This window comes from Nipponia nippon, unplaced genomic scaffold, assembly GCF_047370975.1.
Source record: "Nipponia nippon isolate SJK-2023a ecotype South Korea unplaced genomic scaffold, ASM4737097v1 scaffold_20, whole genome shotgun sequence".
Taxonomy (NCBI): domain Eukaryota; kingdom Metazoa; phylum Chordata; class Aves; order Pelecaniformes; family Threskiornithidae; genus Nipponia; species Nipponia nippon.
In genome coordinates, this window is record NW_028262337.1 from 570,392 (window position 1) to 587,161 (window position 16,770).

The window sequence follows — 16,770 nt, forward strand, 5'->3', positions numbered from 1 at the left end:
GATGTTGTCACACCATCCGTACCAAAATACGGTTTGCGTGCTGACACACACCTCTCTAATGCCGAATATAGTGCCCCTGCCTGCCGTTTGCTGCTATTTGCAGTAACTGCTGGCCAGAGAGCAGCTCACTCTTCAGGCTCAGCTTGTTTCCGGTCAGTTTTGACACTAGGCCGAAGTGCTTTTAATGCTTTGTCGCTGGGAGGTTCCCCTTTTGTGTGCAGCTTTTCGAAGAAGGATAAAGAAAGGAGCCCCATATGCGACAGGGGCTTCTCAGTGTTATCGCAACAGGTCACGACGCAGCTCCTGGTGCAGTTTCACAACCAGCGCTGAGCTGTGTACCTCTGGCTTGCAAAGCTGCTTCCTGGGGTATCGACTGATAGACCTGACCCTCCTGGCCCTCTTCGCCCAGAAAAATGCATCAGAGAGCTTCAGTTATTGATGCAACTGATTTCCTACCAGTGTATGAAGTCTTTGAACCCTTCTGGATTAAAAATCCCAGCAGGGTGTCTGTTCCCTCCCCTTACCAACAGGGCAGAAAAAAAGTGTTGTTACAGATACACAACTTAGGGAAACAACTGAATAGACGGAGGAGTCAAGCTAATAAAAACTCATTCCAAACAGGCCAGGGACAAGGTAGGACAAGGAAAGTGGTGTGGGACCCCACTCCCCCGGAACCCTGGGACACCTGCAGCCTTAATCTGCTGCTGCATGAGCAAAGTAATAGGCAGAAAAAGGTGAGAAAATAAAGGCCTTGGGGTTTATATTCACTTACATTGTTTCAGAGCTGGGCTTGGTGTTCCTGGGAGGCAGGCTGGGAGCTGCTGGGGCCTGCAGGCATGGGTGAGAGGCTGGAGGAGGAGGTGGCAACTGGGCAGCAGAGTGTGGTGGAGGTACAGGTGGGGAGAGTGCTGCTGAGGAAGGTCCTGTCTGTTTCAAACCCTCATTTTTAAGGCCTGAAAAAAAGCAGAACAGACTGAATTCATCAAGCAAACAGCTAAGGAAGGAGCCTTGCTGTTTACATGAAATATTAGGATAAAATATCTGTACTGCACACACCCCAGAGCAAATATATTTTGTTGAACCTGCTTCTTAGATATACTTGGTGGCTTATCTTACCAGCGTAGAGAGACTCTGCCTAGAAGAACATACTGACTATAGAAGGCCTTGAAAAATGTCTTTGCCAAGACAGTTCATCCAGTATGTAAGCTCTTGTGCTTTAAAACTAAATTATCATTTAATTCTACAATTTGCTTGAAAAGACTGGCTGCAGAGTTTCACATGAGCACTGATGCAGTCTTGCTGAAGTTTTCCTTGCTCGGACAGAGAGTTTCAAGGGAAGGATGAGAGATTAAAAGATATTTTGGCATTGATTAAGAGGTGTACAGGTCTCCGTAACTCTTCAAATATGTTTGTAACGTAAGTTTTAAAAGGCTGGACTTAATATTCTAGCAAGCCCATACTAGAAAAGTGGCAGTTTGTGAAGCTGCACAGAAGCTACACCCTCAAAAAACAGGTGCAGCCTTAAAAACAAGATGATGCAGTGCACCAGGCACAGAAGCCATAATTACGTGAGTGGGCTGGTGTGCATGTGTGCTGCACTGAATGCATGCTCCATGTACAAGCCACAACCAAACCATAGTAACCATTGCTTTGAGAGCTGACGTTGAGAGAAGTTATTCAACACAAACAAATGAAATCACTGTTTGGATGCCATGATGTTAAACCTAGAATTTTGTTTCAAGTATCATGAGTGGATTAAAAGGTACCCAGAAAGAATTGTCCCTAGCTGTGTGGAGGGAAGTCCAACAAAATCTAAGAAAGAGGAGAGCAGAAGGAAAAAGCAAGTTCACAGCTCAGTTAAAACCAGTTACAATCAAAAAGAACTCCCTTGTCTTCTGGAGGTTTTCTTCAAGTTCACACCTGTATACTGGAGATTAAAATCTTGTCAAGAAAAAGAAACTTTCACCACATTGGAAAAAAGTGGCTTAAACACAGAACAACGACAAATATTTGGTAATGCTTAATATCAAGACTGAAAGAGCTTTCTTTAGCTGCTCAGGAGTCTGAAATTCGGTCTTTTGGATAGACAGGAGAAGGGGAATTGATAACTGTTAGAAGGACCCCTCATGTGTCACACGGAAATCAAAGCAAAATTACCATGCCTAGACAGTTAGTCTGCTTACTAACAAAGAACTCAAAAATTTCTGGATAAATTGGGCTTCATGGCTGCTTGGAGCAACTTGTCAACATATGTGTCAACAGCCGTGCCTTTGAAACCTGTTAAGTTCCTCCATCACTTAAACAGCAAAGTACTAAAAGTCCCAGCACTGGTGATTACACAGGTGAATTCTTTGGTGCTTTTGTTAAGGAACATTCATCTTGCAAAAGCAGATTACAATTTAAGATGTGCCAAGATTAAAGTTGTATGGTATCACATATCTTCTTATTCACGTATCTTTTTATCATTTTATTCGAAAGTATAGCCCAAAAGTCAATAAATAATTCTTTCACTTAGTACTGAGGCGGCTACAGCAGGCTTAGTGTGTGCCAGCTGGAGAGAGACCAAAGGAGAAGAGTGAGAATGATTAGAGGTCTAGAAAACATGAACTCCTGGAGATATTGAACAAATGGTGGTTGTTTAGGGAAATATGATAAGACTAAGGGAGAACAAAATGAATACCCAAGTCTCTGGAAAAGAAGAAAGGCATTATTTTTTCCTTTCTTTTTCTTCATTTCCATGGTGGAGAAGGCAAGAACTAATGTGTTTAAAGGCCAGCAACATTTGTTAGGAGGCACTTTCTAATAGTGAAGGTGGAATTTCCATGGTTTGAGGTCCATGTTGAAGAAGTAGGATAAACTTATGGCACAAGTAAACTGTATTACAGTTGTTCTTACCCTACACATAGGGATGGACCAAACAACTTTTTTATGTTCCTTCCAATTCAATGATGACAACCTCTGTTTGTTTTCCTGTATTTTACAAGACATCACATTTAAAATACTTGCCCCTATATTGAGCCCAACATCTAAAGATCTACTAAAATATCATTTTGGCTAAAACTTGTCTTCCAGAAAGGTGTCCCACTCGTTTGAAGATGAGAGGAAGAATGTACCATTACAAAGTTTGTTTGGTTAAGTTCGGTCATTGTTAAAATCTGCATGTTATTGTTTTCTAAGGTCATCAGGCTTCAGGTTCTGTTACATTTATTTCTACCTTTGCTTACTAGATCAAAAGGCTTTTTATAACCACTGTTTTCTACCCATAAGGTATTGATATCACTGATCTTAACCAATATCTCAGATTTTGGTAACTTTAAAGACCCAAGCTTTTTAATCTGATCTCAAGACATTTTTTTTTCCATCTAGCAATTAATTTGTAGCTATTTCTGTAATCTCTCCAACTTTTCCAGCATTGTAAAAAATTTGGCACTGGAATTCTGGAATTGCACTGGAAGACACAGCACGCACTTGTCTGCCACATACAGTGATGAAAATTACAAGTCATTCTTCATCTGGCCATATCTCTACTGATTGCATCCAGGGGCTTTCAGTATTTTCTCTGATTGTCATCCCTCCTCCTGTTTTGGAAGTGCAGACACCTGAATATCAAACTAAGGCCCATTAGAAAAAAGACTTTGTAAGTATATGAAGATTCCCTAGGGGTAGAACTCCAAGAATTTAGGGTTACAGGCTGACAACCATTATGCATTAGACTTTTCTGTCACATCATTGTCCTTACTCAGCTGTAGAGTTGTTTATGATGTCTAGGTTTTTTTCCCAAGGCATTACACTACCTCGTTTCACAGGTATGGTTCACATTTCTTGATTCTATGCGTATATTTGCATTTGAGTAAAGACAAACTTTGTTTAAATGAGCCAAGATTACACAATTGTGCTCTTGTTGTATATCAGTCTCTGAGGACTATGTGTTCGCATTTAACTCTTCACAGTCTTTATTCATCCACAGATTTTGTCAGCTATAATCTCTTATTGTTCTAAAATCCCTGATAAAGCTGCAAGCACTGACAATCGAAGCATGTATCTGCAGTTGAATTCTTTTAAGCAGATTCTAACCAAATAAAGAAACCAGAAAGGTTTTTTTTCATAAAAACCTTGTAAATTGGTATTAATTATACTCTCAAATTTTTGTGTTTTAACAGGGAATCCTGTATCAGTTTTTCCATGGTTGTATTTATGTTGCCCTAATACAGTGTTGTGTATATGCAGAACATGCATACATGTATTATGTCATCATACAGCGTTACTTCGTTGTGATTGGTTTGTAGGATTAAGGTAAAAATTCTGCCCGAGTCTCTGTGCATAATACTTCTTTCATCTGATGTCTCTTGAGAGCCAAATCCAGGCAATAGGAAACTGAGCCAGGAAAGAACACCACATGGATTTTAGATTAAGTATTTATTTTTAAGTATAAGGGCTGAACAACCTGTCCATTTTAATTTATGTACATTGCTGGAATCTAACAATAACTAAATGACCATCATATTAACGGGAACACTGGTTTTTATTTTCTAACTATTAGAAGAGACTCTTCCCTGCCTTTAGAGCTGTAATTACCTACACCTACACTGACTGAGACTGATGTGGGTGTAAACTGCTTTAATTCTAATTCTGAAAATAATGGGATGAGTTAGATAGGAAGGTGACATTCAGTATGAAAAAGCTGTTATAATCAGGCCCGCAGAGCCAAAGCTATCATAATGTTTCAGTAGTGTTTTGTTTCCTATTTTAATGGAGCATTTCATTTTGACTCCAGTTCCATCTTTCTGTGTCTCTGAGACACTTGGTACTTTGAGGACATGGAAAGGCTCTGTACTGGTAGTGGAACTGAAGTCAGTTCCAGGCACTCAGAACAAGAAATCAAATTGAAACTACATCCTGCCTTCACATGCACTCAAAGCAGTCTCATCACAGGAAACAGTGTTAAGGACCATCACTGTGTGGTAGTCTTGACCGCTAACACAGTTTCCAAGTAGCCTCTTCTCTCTTCTTGGGACTCTCAGCTTTTTCACATGCTGTGCCACACTGAAGAAACAGATGCAGAAACTGAAGCTCTTGACAAAGAAATGAAAGAACAGATGAAAAGCAACAAGTTCCTCAAAACCTGTGCAGCTGTACAGAGGCTAAGAGAAACTTTCCATAGAAACTGTCCATAGAAAGTACAAAATATCCCATTACACTGCTGCTTGTGGTATTATGCTTCTTCAATCATGCCCAGAACTTCAGCACTTGGAGCAGAACTGCGCACAGAACACGGCAAAGGCTTCTCTTGTGTTCTTGGGGAGCCTGCTCAAACAACTTCCATACATGCAGCAACCAAAAGGTCAACTACATTTTTCGAGAATGTTTATTTATCAGGAAGTTCAGGACACTGAAGTTGTCTTGACGCAAAACTTGTAACTTTGACCGTTGCCATTCCTGGCTTGTGAAAGGGAAATACTGGTACCTCTTTGGTAGCTAACATAACATACAGAGAAACATTCCATCTTCCCTTCATGTCCAGATATTCTGTGTTCAGCAACCTCAGGAGACATCAGCCTGTGTATAACAGTACTCTATAATTTCCATGCCTCTCCTGTGTGAAATCAAAGAGAAACTAGTAAAAAAAACCCAATAAATCCAGCTTTTTGGAACTCCTGTACTCTATGTGGTCAAAAGCAAGTTTCAGGGCAGGATGAGAAAAAAGCATCCATTCTCACCTTGTTAAAATCTTCAGTGCCGTCTTGAGATGCTGTATTAGTCTTTCCTGAGATGCTAATACCAGATACATGTGGCAAACTGAAGGGAAATCCCAGCAGTGCCTGGAGTCCTTATTGGAGTAACACATGCAACAAGCAGTACTTGGTGGGATAGGAATCTTACAGGAACCAGTACTTTGTCCAGGGTCAGTTCCCCTTAGTCCTTTTCAAAATTGTAAAATAAATTGGACTCGTGTGCAGGAGTGATATGGGCTCCAGTACTGGCAAAGCTGAAATGACATGTTTCTATTTATCTCCTCCCTAAATACCGGGGTATCTCACTGCTTGGATGAGAGACTGGCACATAGATGAAGAACAGTATCTAACTATCAACCTGAGCAGAACAGAAGCAGGCAAAGAAAAAAAACAAAACAAAACAAAACACTTTTAGCACCCACACCTGCAGTTCAACATCCATTGGCTGAAGATACAAACCCTGATGATCAATTCAACCTGTATTGCAATAGAACATGATTACTTGGCACAAAGATTTTAATGGGCAACAAGGACAAATGATAATTTTGATAATCTTGCTTGAAGTAGGAAACTATTGCATCCTGGCAGAGGGTGGTCTGGCTTCAGCTGTTCATATTTTTCTCACACCTTGGCTGGACTGCAGCAATAATGTATTCCTGCTCTCAAAGTCAATAGGGCTTAAAAAATTCCAGTTAGCTCAGGACAGCTGTATTGCCTCTTATCAGCAACACACTCTCTTGCAAATGCATTCTCCTGGCCTCCAGACTCTGCACAGTCCAGACTTAACTGCAATGACTTAACTCTTAATTATGTTTAAGGTATCAGGCTGTAGCATCTAAGTGATCCATTGCCTTGACCTAGAAATTTCTAGTCAAAGATTGCATGCTAAACAAAACTGGAACTGAACAGCAATGCATATCACACTACCTTCCATTTCAATTTCATTCTGATCGCACGTACTTTACCATAAATACATAGCAATAGACATGTGTAAGAAAACCCCTTCAATAACAAGGCAGTCTCTTGCACATACAGGGGAAAAACTGTTTCTTCACTTCATATCCTAAAAAGAAGACCATCCCCATCTTTCTTTGGCCTAGTGTATGGCCATTGGCAAGACCTTATTTGCTTTGACCCCTAATGCAGTGAGCTACTGATGAGGTGTCGACCCCTGCTGCTTTTATTGATGTAAAGAAAACCTGACTGATCAGCCACTGCAAGGAGACTCCAAACATTCTGCAGGAAAAAAATGCCTGGAGTTTTAAATTTCTTAATGAATTTCTTTAGTTTTTATAGAAAAGGACTTCAGGATTTTTCAAGTACTTACACGGTCAAAAGTTTTGCATTTTGAAAGAAGCATCCTTTTATAAAACAAAATGAGCTTTTGAGCTACCCTGCAAATGCAACATCTGTTTTCAGTTTTACTGCAAAACACTTCACCATTTCTACATGCAAGATCTGGGAAGCTCTTTGGGTTTTACAGAGGGTTTGCTAAGAACCCGCAACAACATCTGCAGCAGCTGATCACCCACTTCCTACTTTATTCATAATGTGCAGAGAGCTGTTCTCTGCTCCGCTTCCCTAACCTGCATATTCATTTAGATACAAGCCATGGTTTCAGGTTTCACAGCTTTGCTGCTTTGTTGCTGCTCAAAGTAAGCAGGTAAACTTACAATATTACTGAAGCTCAGTGCTTTTGATTATACTGTTGTCAGACATACTGTAATAACAAAGGCACAAAGATTATTGTAGACACTGCTCACACCTTGAAAACAGAGGCCACAGGAGGTTTTTGATTATTGCTCTCCTTGAGTCCAGACCCACTTTAAGAAATGCCCGGGTACGACCTTTTCTTCATTTTCTTTTCTTTTAACTTCCTCGTCGCTCCTGATTCTACTTCCAGTTAGATGGAAAAGCTGCTTTTTCAGCTTTGTATAAAGGAAATCACCTCCAAAAAAAGGGCGTATTTTGGAGGAAGGGAAAAGGGGAAAATGGAAACCTGGTACAGGTCTCCATCCATTTTAAGACTACTTTGCTGCTTGTTGCTCATATATCATGAAAAACATGACCAGAGCAGATGCAGAACTTGTCCTTTTTAAAGCAGAACTTCTCATTGATCTCCATTGGGAAATCTTGTTTCCAGAGCAGATGCCCAGACTACTTCAAGGGTATTTCACATAACACTTAACACCTATTCAATGCCTTATATTCTCAAAATGACATAGAGATGACATATTAAGTCCCAGACCACATACCTGGTAGAGGGTTTTTCCCATTCAATGTGAAAATGTAGAGACAAACAGATGAAAGATAAACAACACCCGAAAGTGAGCATCTAAATCTACATTTAATGTTGACAGCTGAAAAATATTAAGCATGCATGTAATTTTACTCCCAAAAGAAAACCCACAGGTTTCATCCAAAGTACTTTGGTATGTAAAAGCTTGCAGGACTGAGCCTTACAGTGACTAAATATGAGGTTAGATATTCAGAACGCTTCATCTGGGCAGTGCTGACTTGCGTAAGGAAAGTGATTTCAAACTACAGATTAGTAATCATGCAAGAAGCCTATCCTTATCTAAAGGTGAACACAAAATTAATTCCCAGTTGAACTATAGGTGAAACTTTTCATTGTCTGATAAAAAGCCTTAATGATTACTTCTTTTTTTAATAAGAATTATTTATAAACCTGAGCCAGTTAATTTTATATTGCATGGTATCATTTCATATGCAAGAAAAAAGAACAGCAATTGGAAGTATTCAGAGATGGAGGACATGTAAGATAGCAATAGTTTAAAATAAATCTTTGGAAAAAGTTATTTATATTTGAAAGAGAAGCCAAAAGAAAACACGTACAGTGATACAAAGGCAAGCAAAAGAAAATGTACTGGAAGAAATTTACTTAAAATGTGACTATTTATTTCCCAAACCAACAAATTGATGAAGGGGTTGATAATTTCATAAACCTATTGTTCAATGTGGAAAATAATTACATCATACATAGCATGCAATTCTAGTTAAAAATTAATCATAGGAGTATAAACACTGATATATAAAACATCAGTTGCATAAAAAATTCCCATGCAACAAAGTCTTGCATTCATATAGTGGGGGTTTGCACATTTTCTCTTCAGGATTTGCAGACAAGGAACATTATTGTTCTGAATGTACACATTTTAGGAAGGTTTTATTTTGAGTGGAAACTGATGACTTCAGCAACGTTCATTAGTAAAATGAAACTTTTAGGATAAAATTAATTGTTAGTATACTGTTTCAAAAGCTTGCTAACATCTTTACTATGAAATGCTTAATATTTCGTTTGTCTCTATTAGTATTGAATATTTACTTTAGTATTTAATAATTAAGAACGGAGCTTTCAGGAATGTCTAGCTGTTTCCTATAACAAACGATTTAGATGACTAACTTGATTAGTCAACTTATTAATTTGTGTGTTGTTACCCATGTAATGCAACCAAATGATGAAGATTCATTAAAAGTACTTCTTCCTGTGAACCAAAATAGGTCTACGAAATAAAAAGATGAAATACTGGCTCCAGTATTTATATATCGTCTCAAATTAAAACATTGTGCATGCTGCATAGGTTTTACATCTGTGAGCCACTAAGGAAATATTATTTAAACAGTACAGAGAAATTAAGACTTCCCAGCTCAAAGAGAAATTTCAGTATGTATCAAACCTCAAATATATGAGAAGTATATGCCAAACATTCTTGTAAGTATGAGTAAACAGACTACAAAGCATTTTTTTGCAGCTAGCTAAACACACGACTTTCAGGGTTCAAGATGCATTCTGCAATAATAGTATCAGCAACGTGTCCAGAATTTCATCACCACAATATTTTTGCCTATCATCTGGGAAAAAAGGGGTTTTTTTCCCAGCTTTACCATACAGCTGTGTATAAAGTAATGTGATATGCTGAATACACTTCGTTGCTACAATTAGTTGCAAAGTACATTTTCAGCAAAATACGTAACAACTTAGAGAATGGGAAATTTTCAGCCAGTTCATATCATTCTTATCAAGTTCTAAATTAAAATTATTGTTAGAATTTGTATTCACATTATTTTCTGGGATATGGACAGGTTTCAGAATACTTGCAGCTTTGGTACAGCAGAGCTACTTGTGTACTGTGACCCATGTAATGCAAACAAATGATGAAGGTTCATCAAAGTGTTTCTTCATGTGAATCAAAACAGGTGTAGGAAATAACAAGATTTCAAAAACTAAAACAAGGAAACATAATTAAGCAGAGACAATTACCAGTTCCATCAGTTTTACTGTTTTTCTCTCTAGCAGTTTCCTTTCTGTCACCTTCCATGGTAAGTCATAGCTGGTTTTTTTTTCCCTCCTTATAAATTTTCCTTTGTAACTAACTAGTGTTCTTAACACCCCTTCACAAAGACTTCTTTCGTATGTCGTGTAATCCCAAAGACATTGTTGAAACCCATCCAGCACTGACCCTGCTGGAGCGTGGACACTGGTTTCTAATACAGCATAACACATCATGTATTTCATTCAGTCCTTTGCAAAAGTTCAGACCTATTGAGAGAATATGTTAGGCATACACTTTGATTCAAAACAGAAGTGGCCTCAAAACAATTCAAACTGCATGTAAACGTGTATTTGGAATTGCTAGTAAGTGATCGTATAGGCTTACTCAACAGAATTAACAGGTGTATTGGCATGGTTTATCTTCAGAGTCCTGAATTCTTCATCTTAGCTTCTGAAGTCTCTGCTCAGGAATGATTATAGCTGACTCAATGGGATTTAGCATAGTCAACTGCAGGAATAACTCTAGAATTCATATGTAGGCTATAACAAGTGTATACATGAGAAAAACATATTTTTGTGCCTCCATGCTATGATATAAACAACACATATCTTACTGTTAATTTTACTAGAATCAGATCATCTGGAAGGGAACAAGTGTGCCACATAAGGCCTAACAAACAAAAATGGAGATATTTACGGGAAGATCTATGAATGGGCCAATTGCAGAAGCTATGACAATTCACAACTGAGAACTGTCCTTTGGTCGTTTATTGATGGATACATTTTATTCCCTTTTAACTAAAAATATACATTAAGTTATTTGAAAGATATTGCGGACTGTTATAGCTAAGGAAATAATAAGGGCAATGAGTTTAAATACTGATTTCCAATGGGTTTTTTTGTGTACTTTTGCTTCCTAATGCACAACAACAGCAAGTTGTACCCAGAACAATCTTCTACAGGGAAATACTAAATGTTGGTTTCCCTCCAGACTTATTTTATCTATAACTTGGATTAGATGTATCTATTTCCTTAGGCAGATAAATAACTTGGCTCATTCATATTTCTATCAGGATGGTTGCATTCATTTTTAAATTGCAATGATTTATCTTTTTCAGTGCTGTGAGCCATACTAGCAGTTTAATTTGTAGTCTTGTCCACATCATTTAGCAGAACTATATGGTGAATCCTTGACCAATTAAAGATAATGCTTCAAAAACTTCAATGTGGCAGGGTTTCCTCCATAGCATTAATATTCTTTACTGTGAAGGCTCTTAAAAAATCTGAAAAAGTTTCCTCTCTGACTGAAGCAGACTGAAAGCATGTGTCTGCTCTTTGCTCATTGAAAACTTCAGTCTTACATGCATACTCTATAATTATGGTACATGTAATTATAGCTCGAAAATGAAGATGTGAGCAAAAAGACTGAGGAAAATTTAATTCAACTGATCTTTTGGAACTTGCAGGTTTAACTGTTGAAAGATGGCCAAAGAAATAATATTGAAATTAGAAAGGAATTCAAACCTCTTTTTTGAAACTGACCTTATACTAATCCCATGAGCAAGACAACTCTTTTGGAGTCAGACCAACACAGGTGATGTCATTGCACTTGTACTAAACTATGTACATTGTGTGGGATTTCATATGCTGTGGTCTGATTTTCATGATAAATGCACAACTTTGCCTAGATTTCAGCTGAGCATCATTCTTCAGTTCTAGGAACTTCAAAAATTGATTCTCCTGTTTCTGAGAGGTGTAAAATATTTCAGTGTAATGCTGCTGAAAGAAGAGTTGTTTGGGTTCTCTCACTTTCAGAGAAGGAGAGAAAGGAATGTCCTTAGAGGAAAGCTGAAGAGTTTTTACATTCATTTCCACTAAAGACTACATACAACTACTCATCCAGATTTTGTAGTTGCTTTCAAGCAGATCCAGCAAAGTTAAGTTCTTGGCAGATCTGTGTGATCATAATTTCAACTTCACTTCCATAGTTTCCAGGTAAATGTATGGGGGACCAATTATAATGGACATCAATATCGTGAGATCTAATAAAAGACTAGGTAAAAAGCCTTGAAGGTCTTCAGATTCCCACAAATATTCTCACTTCAGTACATTTTTGGTATTGCTGGAAGTTCAACATTTTAGCTATGCATAGCAAAGTGCAGGCATTATATTGACCATAATTATCTTATTATTCTAAAATTATCATTTTGACACTTTCTTGAGCTGTACAGGGTTTTATGGCATGCTGTAGTTTGCCTGTGCAAACAGGGGCATCACATCGTTACGCACAGCTACCCCCACCCTACCCTGAACAGTGGTGTTTGATATCATCACTTACTTTTAGTTTCATCTGTCTTAGAAACAGATGATTTGGCTCAAGTTACAATTCTTTTTATCCCCTTACACCTTAATACTGAGCTGTTGTATAAGTTTATCCAATCTAGCATTGAGGTGAAAAAAGAAAACCTTCATTGACCTTTTAAGTCCAGATTCTGCAGCAAAACAGCAGTGACATCCTGTGATAAAAAAATCCCCTATTCTTTACAACTTTGGAAGCTGCTGTTTCATCTTGCCATCAAGAGCAACAAGTGACTGGTTCTAAGGGGCTTTGCAAAGACAGTTAAGACATTTACTGTCCTCAGGAACGGTGCTTGATTGTTAATTAATTTTCCAACAGAGTGTTGTGATAACTTTGACAATGCACCTCACATTTTCATTCCTCCTTTCTCTCTGGTTGTCTTACCCAACTCAAATAACCGTGCCACTGTGTGGTTACACAATCCGTCGCAGAACAGAAGGACTGGAGACACAACCGTAACACAAATTATAAATCACGAGAATTTTCTTACATGTCTTCTTTTCCCCTAGATTCAGTACAGTTTCCTTTCATTTCTCCCAGTACAGCTCAAAATATTCTCCCTATCTGAAGCCCCGGTGTTGATCATTCACAAGGTCTTCAGAGGTGTTTAGAGCACTAGGGGCTATGAGCCTTCAACTGACTTTATGTGGGTGGCCATCTGTACCCGCACGATCCCACTGAGGTCAGCCCAGGTGCAGTTCTCCTCTGAAAGCAACGGTACAGTGTGGCCTCACATGGAAAGCTGTCAGCAAAATGGCTTTGCTTCTCTTCTTTTTTCTAACAAAGTCCTCTTTGCACTTTGAGTGTTTATTATAAAACAGTATCATTAGTGTTATTTTCTAAATCTAGAAAAACATGCATCTCATTGATTCTGAGCTGATGTAAATATGACCTACTCTCAGGGGAAATTGCTGTAATGGGACATAACACAGGAGTTTACCAGAGTGCCATGTATTCACAGTCCCAGACAGGAATTTCTTAAAGCCTGCCTTCACTGGGAAACAGTAATGCATCAATAGTCAAACTTCCCTCAGCAAGACACTTGTATCTACAGAAGCTTTATTAAGAACAGTTTTTCAGGACCAGGTGAGAATTTCTAATCCAAAGCAAGGCCAACACCAAACCAGCATCCCTTAGTATTCATGCAGGCATGGTGGACAGTTTAAATCCTTCTCCCATACATGACTAAGACTGCTGCATCTACGGTAAATCCTTCAGCCTCTAATGTTTAAAGTTATTTCATGCCCAGTGAATACTTGATTATGAAACAACAGTAAAGCAGCTTTCCGGGGAAAGGATAACAACTAAAGAAAAAGGGGCGATTTGATACTTCTGAGAAAGCTGAGTTCAAACTCCTGGTTTAAATCAGGCAACACAAGGTTTTTTGCACCCTAGGCACGTGCCCCTAACACGAGTCTAACAGCCACCATGTGTGGAGGTTTCTCTTCTCAAAGGACAACACAAAGCCTAACTTTTGCCCTAGTACACATCAAAACCCCCAAAGGTTAGATCTTGGAAAGCTTTGTTGGATGGGAAAACCATTTCCATTTGCTTATTCTTCTTTTTACTCAGCACCTGAATAACAACAGCAAATTAAACAACTATGGCAAGTTGCTGTTTATCAGGACAAAGTAATGAGCAGGAAGAATTTGTGCTGTGGGGGTGGCATCTTCCTGACATGACTTTGATTCTTGAAATGACAGTTAAAAAAAAAAAAGAGAAAACGATTCAGTTTAACTGCCTTTCCAAAGCAGGTAGATTTTGTCATTTGAGTTCAATGTTCCAAGAAACCCAGCAGCAATGAATAACTTCGTTAAGCTGAAAACACGTTTGTTCAGGATTCACTCTAGAACACCTGGTCTCTCCACCAGAACTGTTCTGTGGAGAGTTCTGGCCACAAAGAAATGAGCTGCATTAAATAAAGCCAAACAGAACATCAGGGTCTACATGCCAGCTCTACAGGGAAAGGCTGAAGTTCAGGGACACTATGAACAGCTTCATATTGATATGGTTTCTACATCTTTCAGTCTTGCCCTGACCCAAAGACTGTGAAGTAGAGAAGACTATGTCTGACCCTTCAGTTCTACTTAGTTGGGTGTGCATTTTGCAAAACGTTTGGAGAACAACCTGTGCCACCACACAGGGCAGCTCCGTCCAGCTCACGTTGCCAGTGCCATTCATCCAGGCTGGTGGCTGCACTAGTGCTGGTTAGTGACAACTGGAGATCCTCCTTCTAGCAAAAGTTCTGGTGTTATCCTTGCAGCCCTGTTCACGGTATTAATTTCAAATGCATGGGATAGATATTTCTAACCCTCAGTTTTAAAAAGAGGATGAAAAAATGCTTTGCATCTATAACTGCATGGGAAACAGAAAAAAAAATTGAATAATTGAATAAACAACAAACAAACAAAATCATTCCTCCATTAATTATTTAAAAATAAACTAAAAAATGTAATTTTAAAAAACTGACTGCAGTTTTGTGTGTTTCCAGCCTTTGTCAGGACTTGTCAAAGTTCTAGCTATCGAAGTTCTCATTGTTTCTGTTTAGTCAAAACATATGCTGGTGTCATTTGCTGAAAATGCTGCCTTTCCATTTTGAGGCTGCTCTGGGCACTTGAGTAAAGCCAGTTATGCTGAACAGTGCTTTACGGAGAAAGGGCAGCTGCTCAGACTGTTGTATATTGGCATATTTCTTTTAAAGAGATGATACACAGATTTACATTGTTTGAGGATCTAGCCGTGATCATGAATTTGCAAGATTTCCACAACTGTAGGGTGGCACAGAAAAATCAGAATGTAGCAGCTGACAAGAAAGGACGTTTTATGTTACTGATATGCTCCTATTTTTTGAGTGGAATTAATAATAACAGAACATATAGTTGCATGCACATTGTGGTTTTTGGGTGTTTTATTTGTCTTTAGAGAAAATCAGCTCTGAGCTTTTTCATCCAGTCATAACCCCTTTGAATGTATTCTGTCTCAGGAAGACCAGTCTTATATGCATTCAAAACTGCTGAAGCACAAGACATGCTATATTCTAAATAGGGAAGGCACAAGGACAAATTTTGTATCAATTAAATTACATGCATGTACCTGATGTACTGCACATGCACAGTGTGGAGTTATTCAGAGCATCTATTGTCAGCTACATTAGGCATCTAACTTTAACACTCTGAATCACACCATTGGGCATCTCCCTTTCCCACTGACTACACTGAAAATTTAAGAGTCTAAGTTTGATCTGTTTAATTAAATCTTAAGAGAAGTGGTTAAGGCAGACCAATGTATGAAATGCCCCTCATTATCAGAAATTACTTAGCTGTGTGTATCACCTGACACAATTAGTTGCAGGATATAACTAGTTAAAACTACTTGAGCTAAAAAAATATATGTGAGGATTGAATATATTCTTTGCTTCCTGCGGTCAATGCAGACAGCAGTGCATTAAGAAAAAAAAAAAAGAAATAAATGAAAAAAAACTCCATATGTAAAAATTTAACACAATAATAAATTTTTAGTTCTATCCTTGTTTCTCTCATGCACCGAGATCAAGAACAGCTTTCCTCTGGACCCATACAACTTAAAACTTTGATTTTAAAATGTGATCAGAATTTCTTATGCAATCATAGTTCCTAGCACCTGGTGCCATAAGAAAAAAGAGAAAGCCTCCTTCAGCTACTATAAAACTTGTAATAGAAATGTTTCAGTTGGCATTACGCATTCCAACTGGAGTTGCTGATTTTAACTTTTTAGAATTGTCCATGAGTGCCTAAAAGCTTTGGAAGAAAACCTTAACGCAAAAGTTTGAAATATGGGTGATTTAAGGGAGAATTAAGGATATTCAGAACCTCCACAAAACTCTCTCTCCTTCAAGGAGATAGCAGTGGATATGTGGGTCTGACTTTGGGAAACTACCTTTTTACATGAGATTTTCAAGGGCACACTTTGAATGCCTCCGAAGCAGGTTATATCATTGTTGCAACTTGTCTTATGCAGTGAAAGGAACATGTTGAAGCAGAACTCTTTGCAGAAGTGGAGTCACAGCAATTTTGTTTTTTCACAGGGATTTGTGTCCTCCCAGATATTTCAAATGTATTTATAGAAGCTCTCATCACAAGACCATCTTAGATTTTACAGAAACCTAGTGACAAGCCTTAATATTCATGCCTGGATTATGACCATCAGAAAGTTCAGAAGCTTGGTTCTTCACAAAAATAGTGAGGCAGAGCCTCAGGTGCTACTAACTGCCACACTACTGAAGTCATGCAAACCTAACAGAAAACATCAAGTCCAGGAGATGCTTTTGGATTCTGGATTCAGATCCAGGTATAAAACCGACGCAGCTCCATGTGGGAACAATTGATTCTGTAATTTTGCATAGTGTT

The 16,770-nt window shown here is 38.4% G+C and overlaps 1 protein-coding gene across 4 annotated transcripts in view; it reads right to left on the reverse strand.

The window, feature by feature from the left end:
* FYB1 (FYN binding protein 1) overlaps positions 1-16,770 on the reverse strand; it is a 68,037-nt gene that overhangs the window by 25,875 nt on the left and 25,392 nt on the right. For all 4 annotated transcript variants that reach the window (XM_087759846.1, XM_087759843.1, XM_087759845.1 and 1 more), the window contains exon 3: positions 773-953. In XM_087759846.1, coding sequence (XP_087615972.1) covers positions 773-953 — 181 coding nt within the window. The remainder of the gene's footprint in view (positions 1-772; positions 954-16,770) is intronic.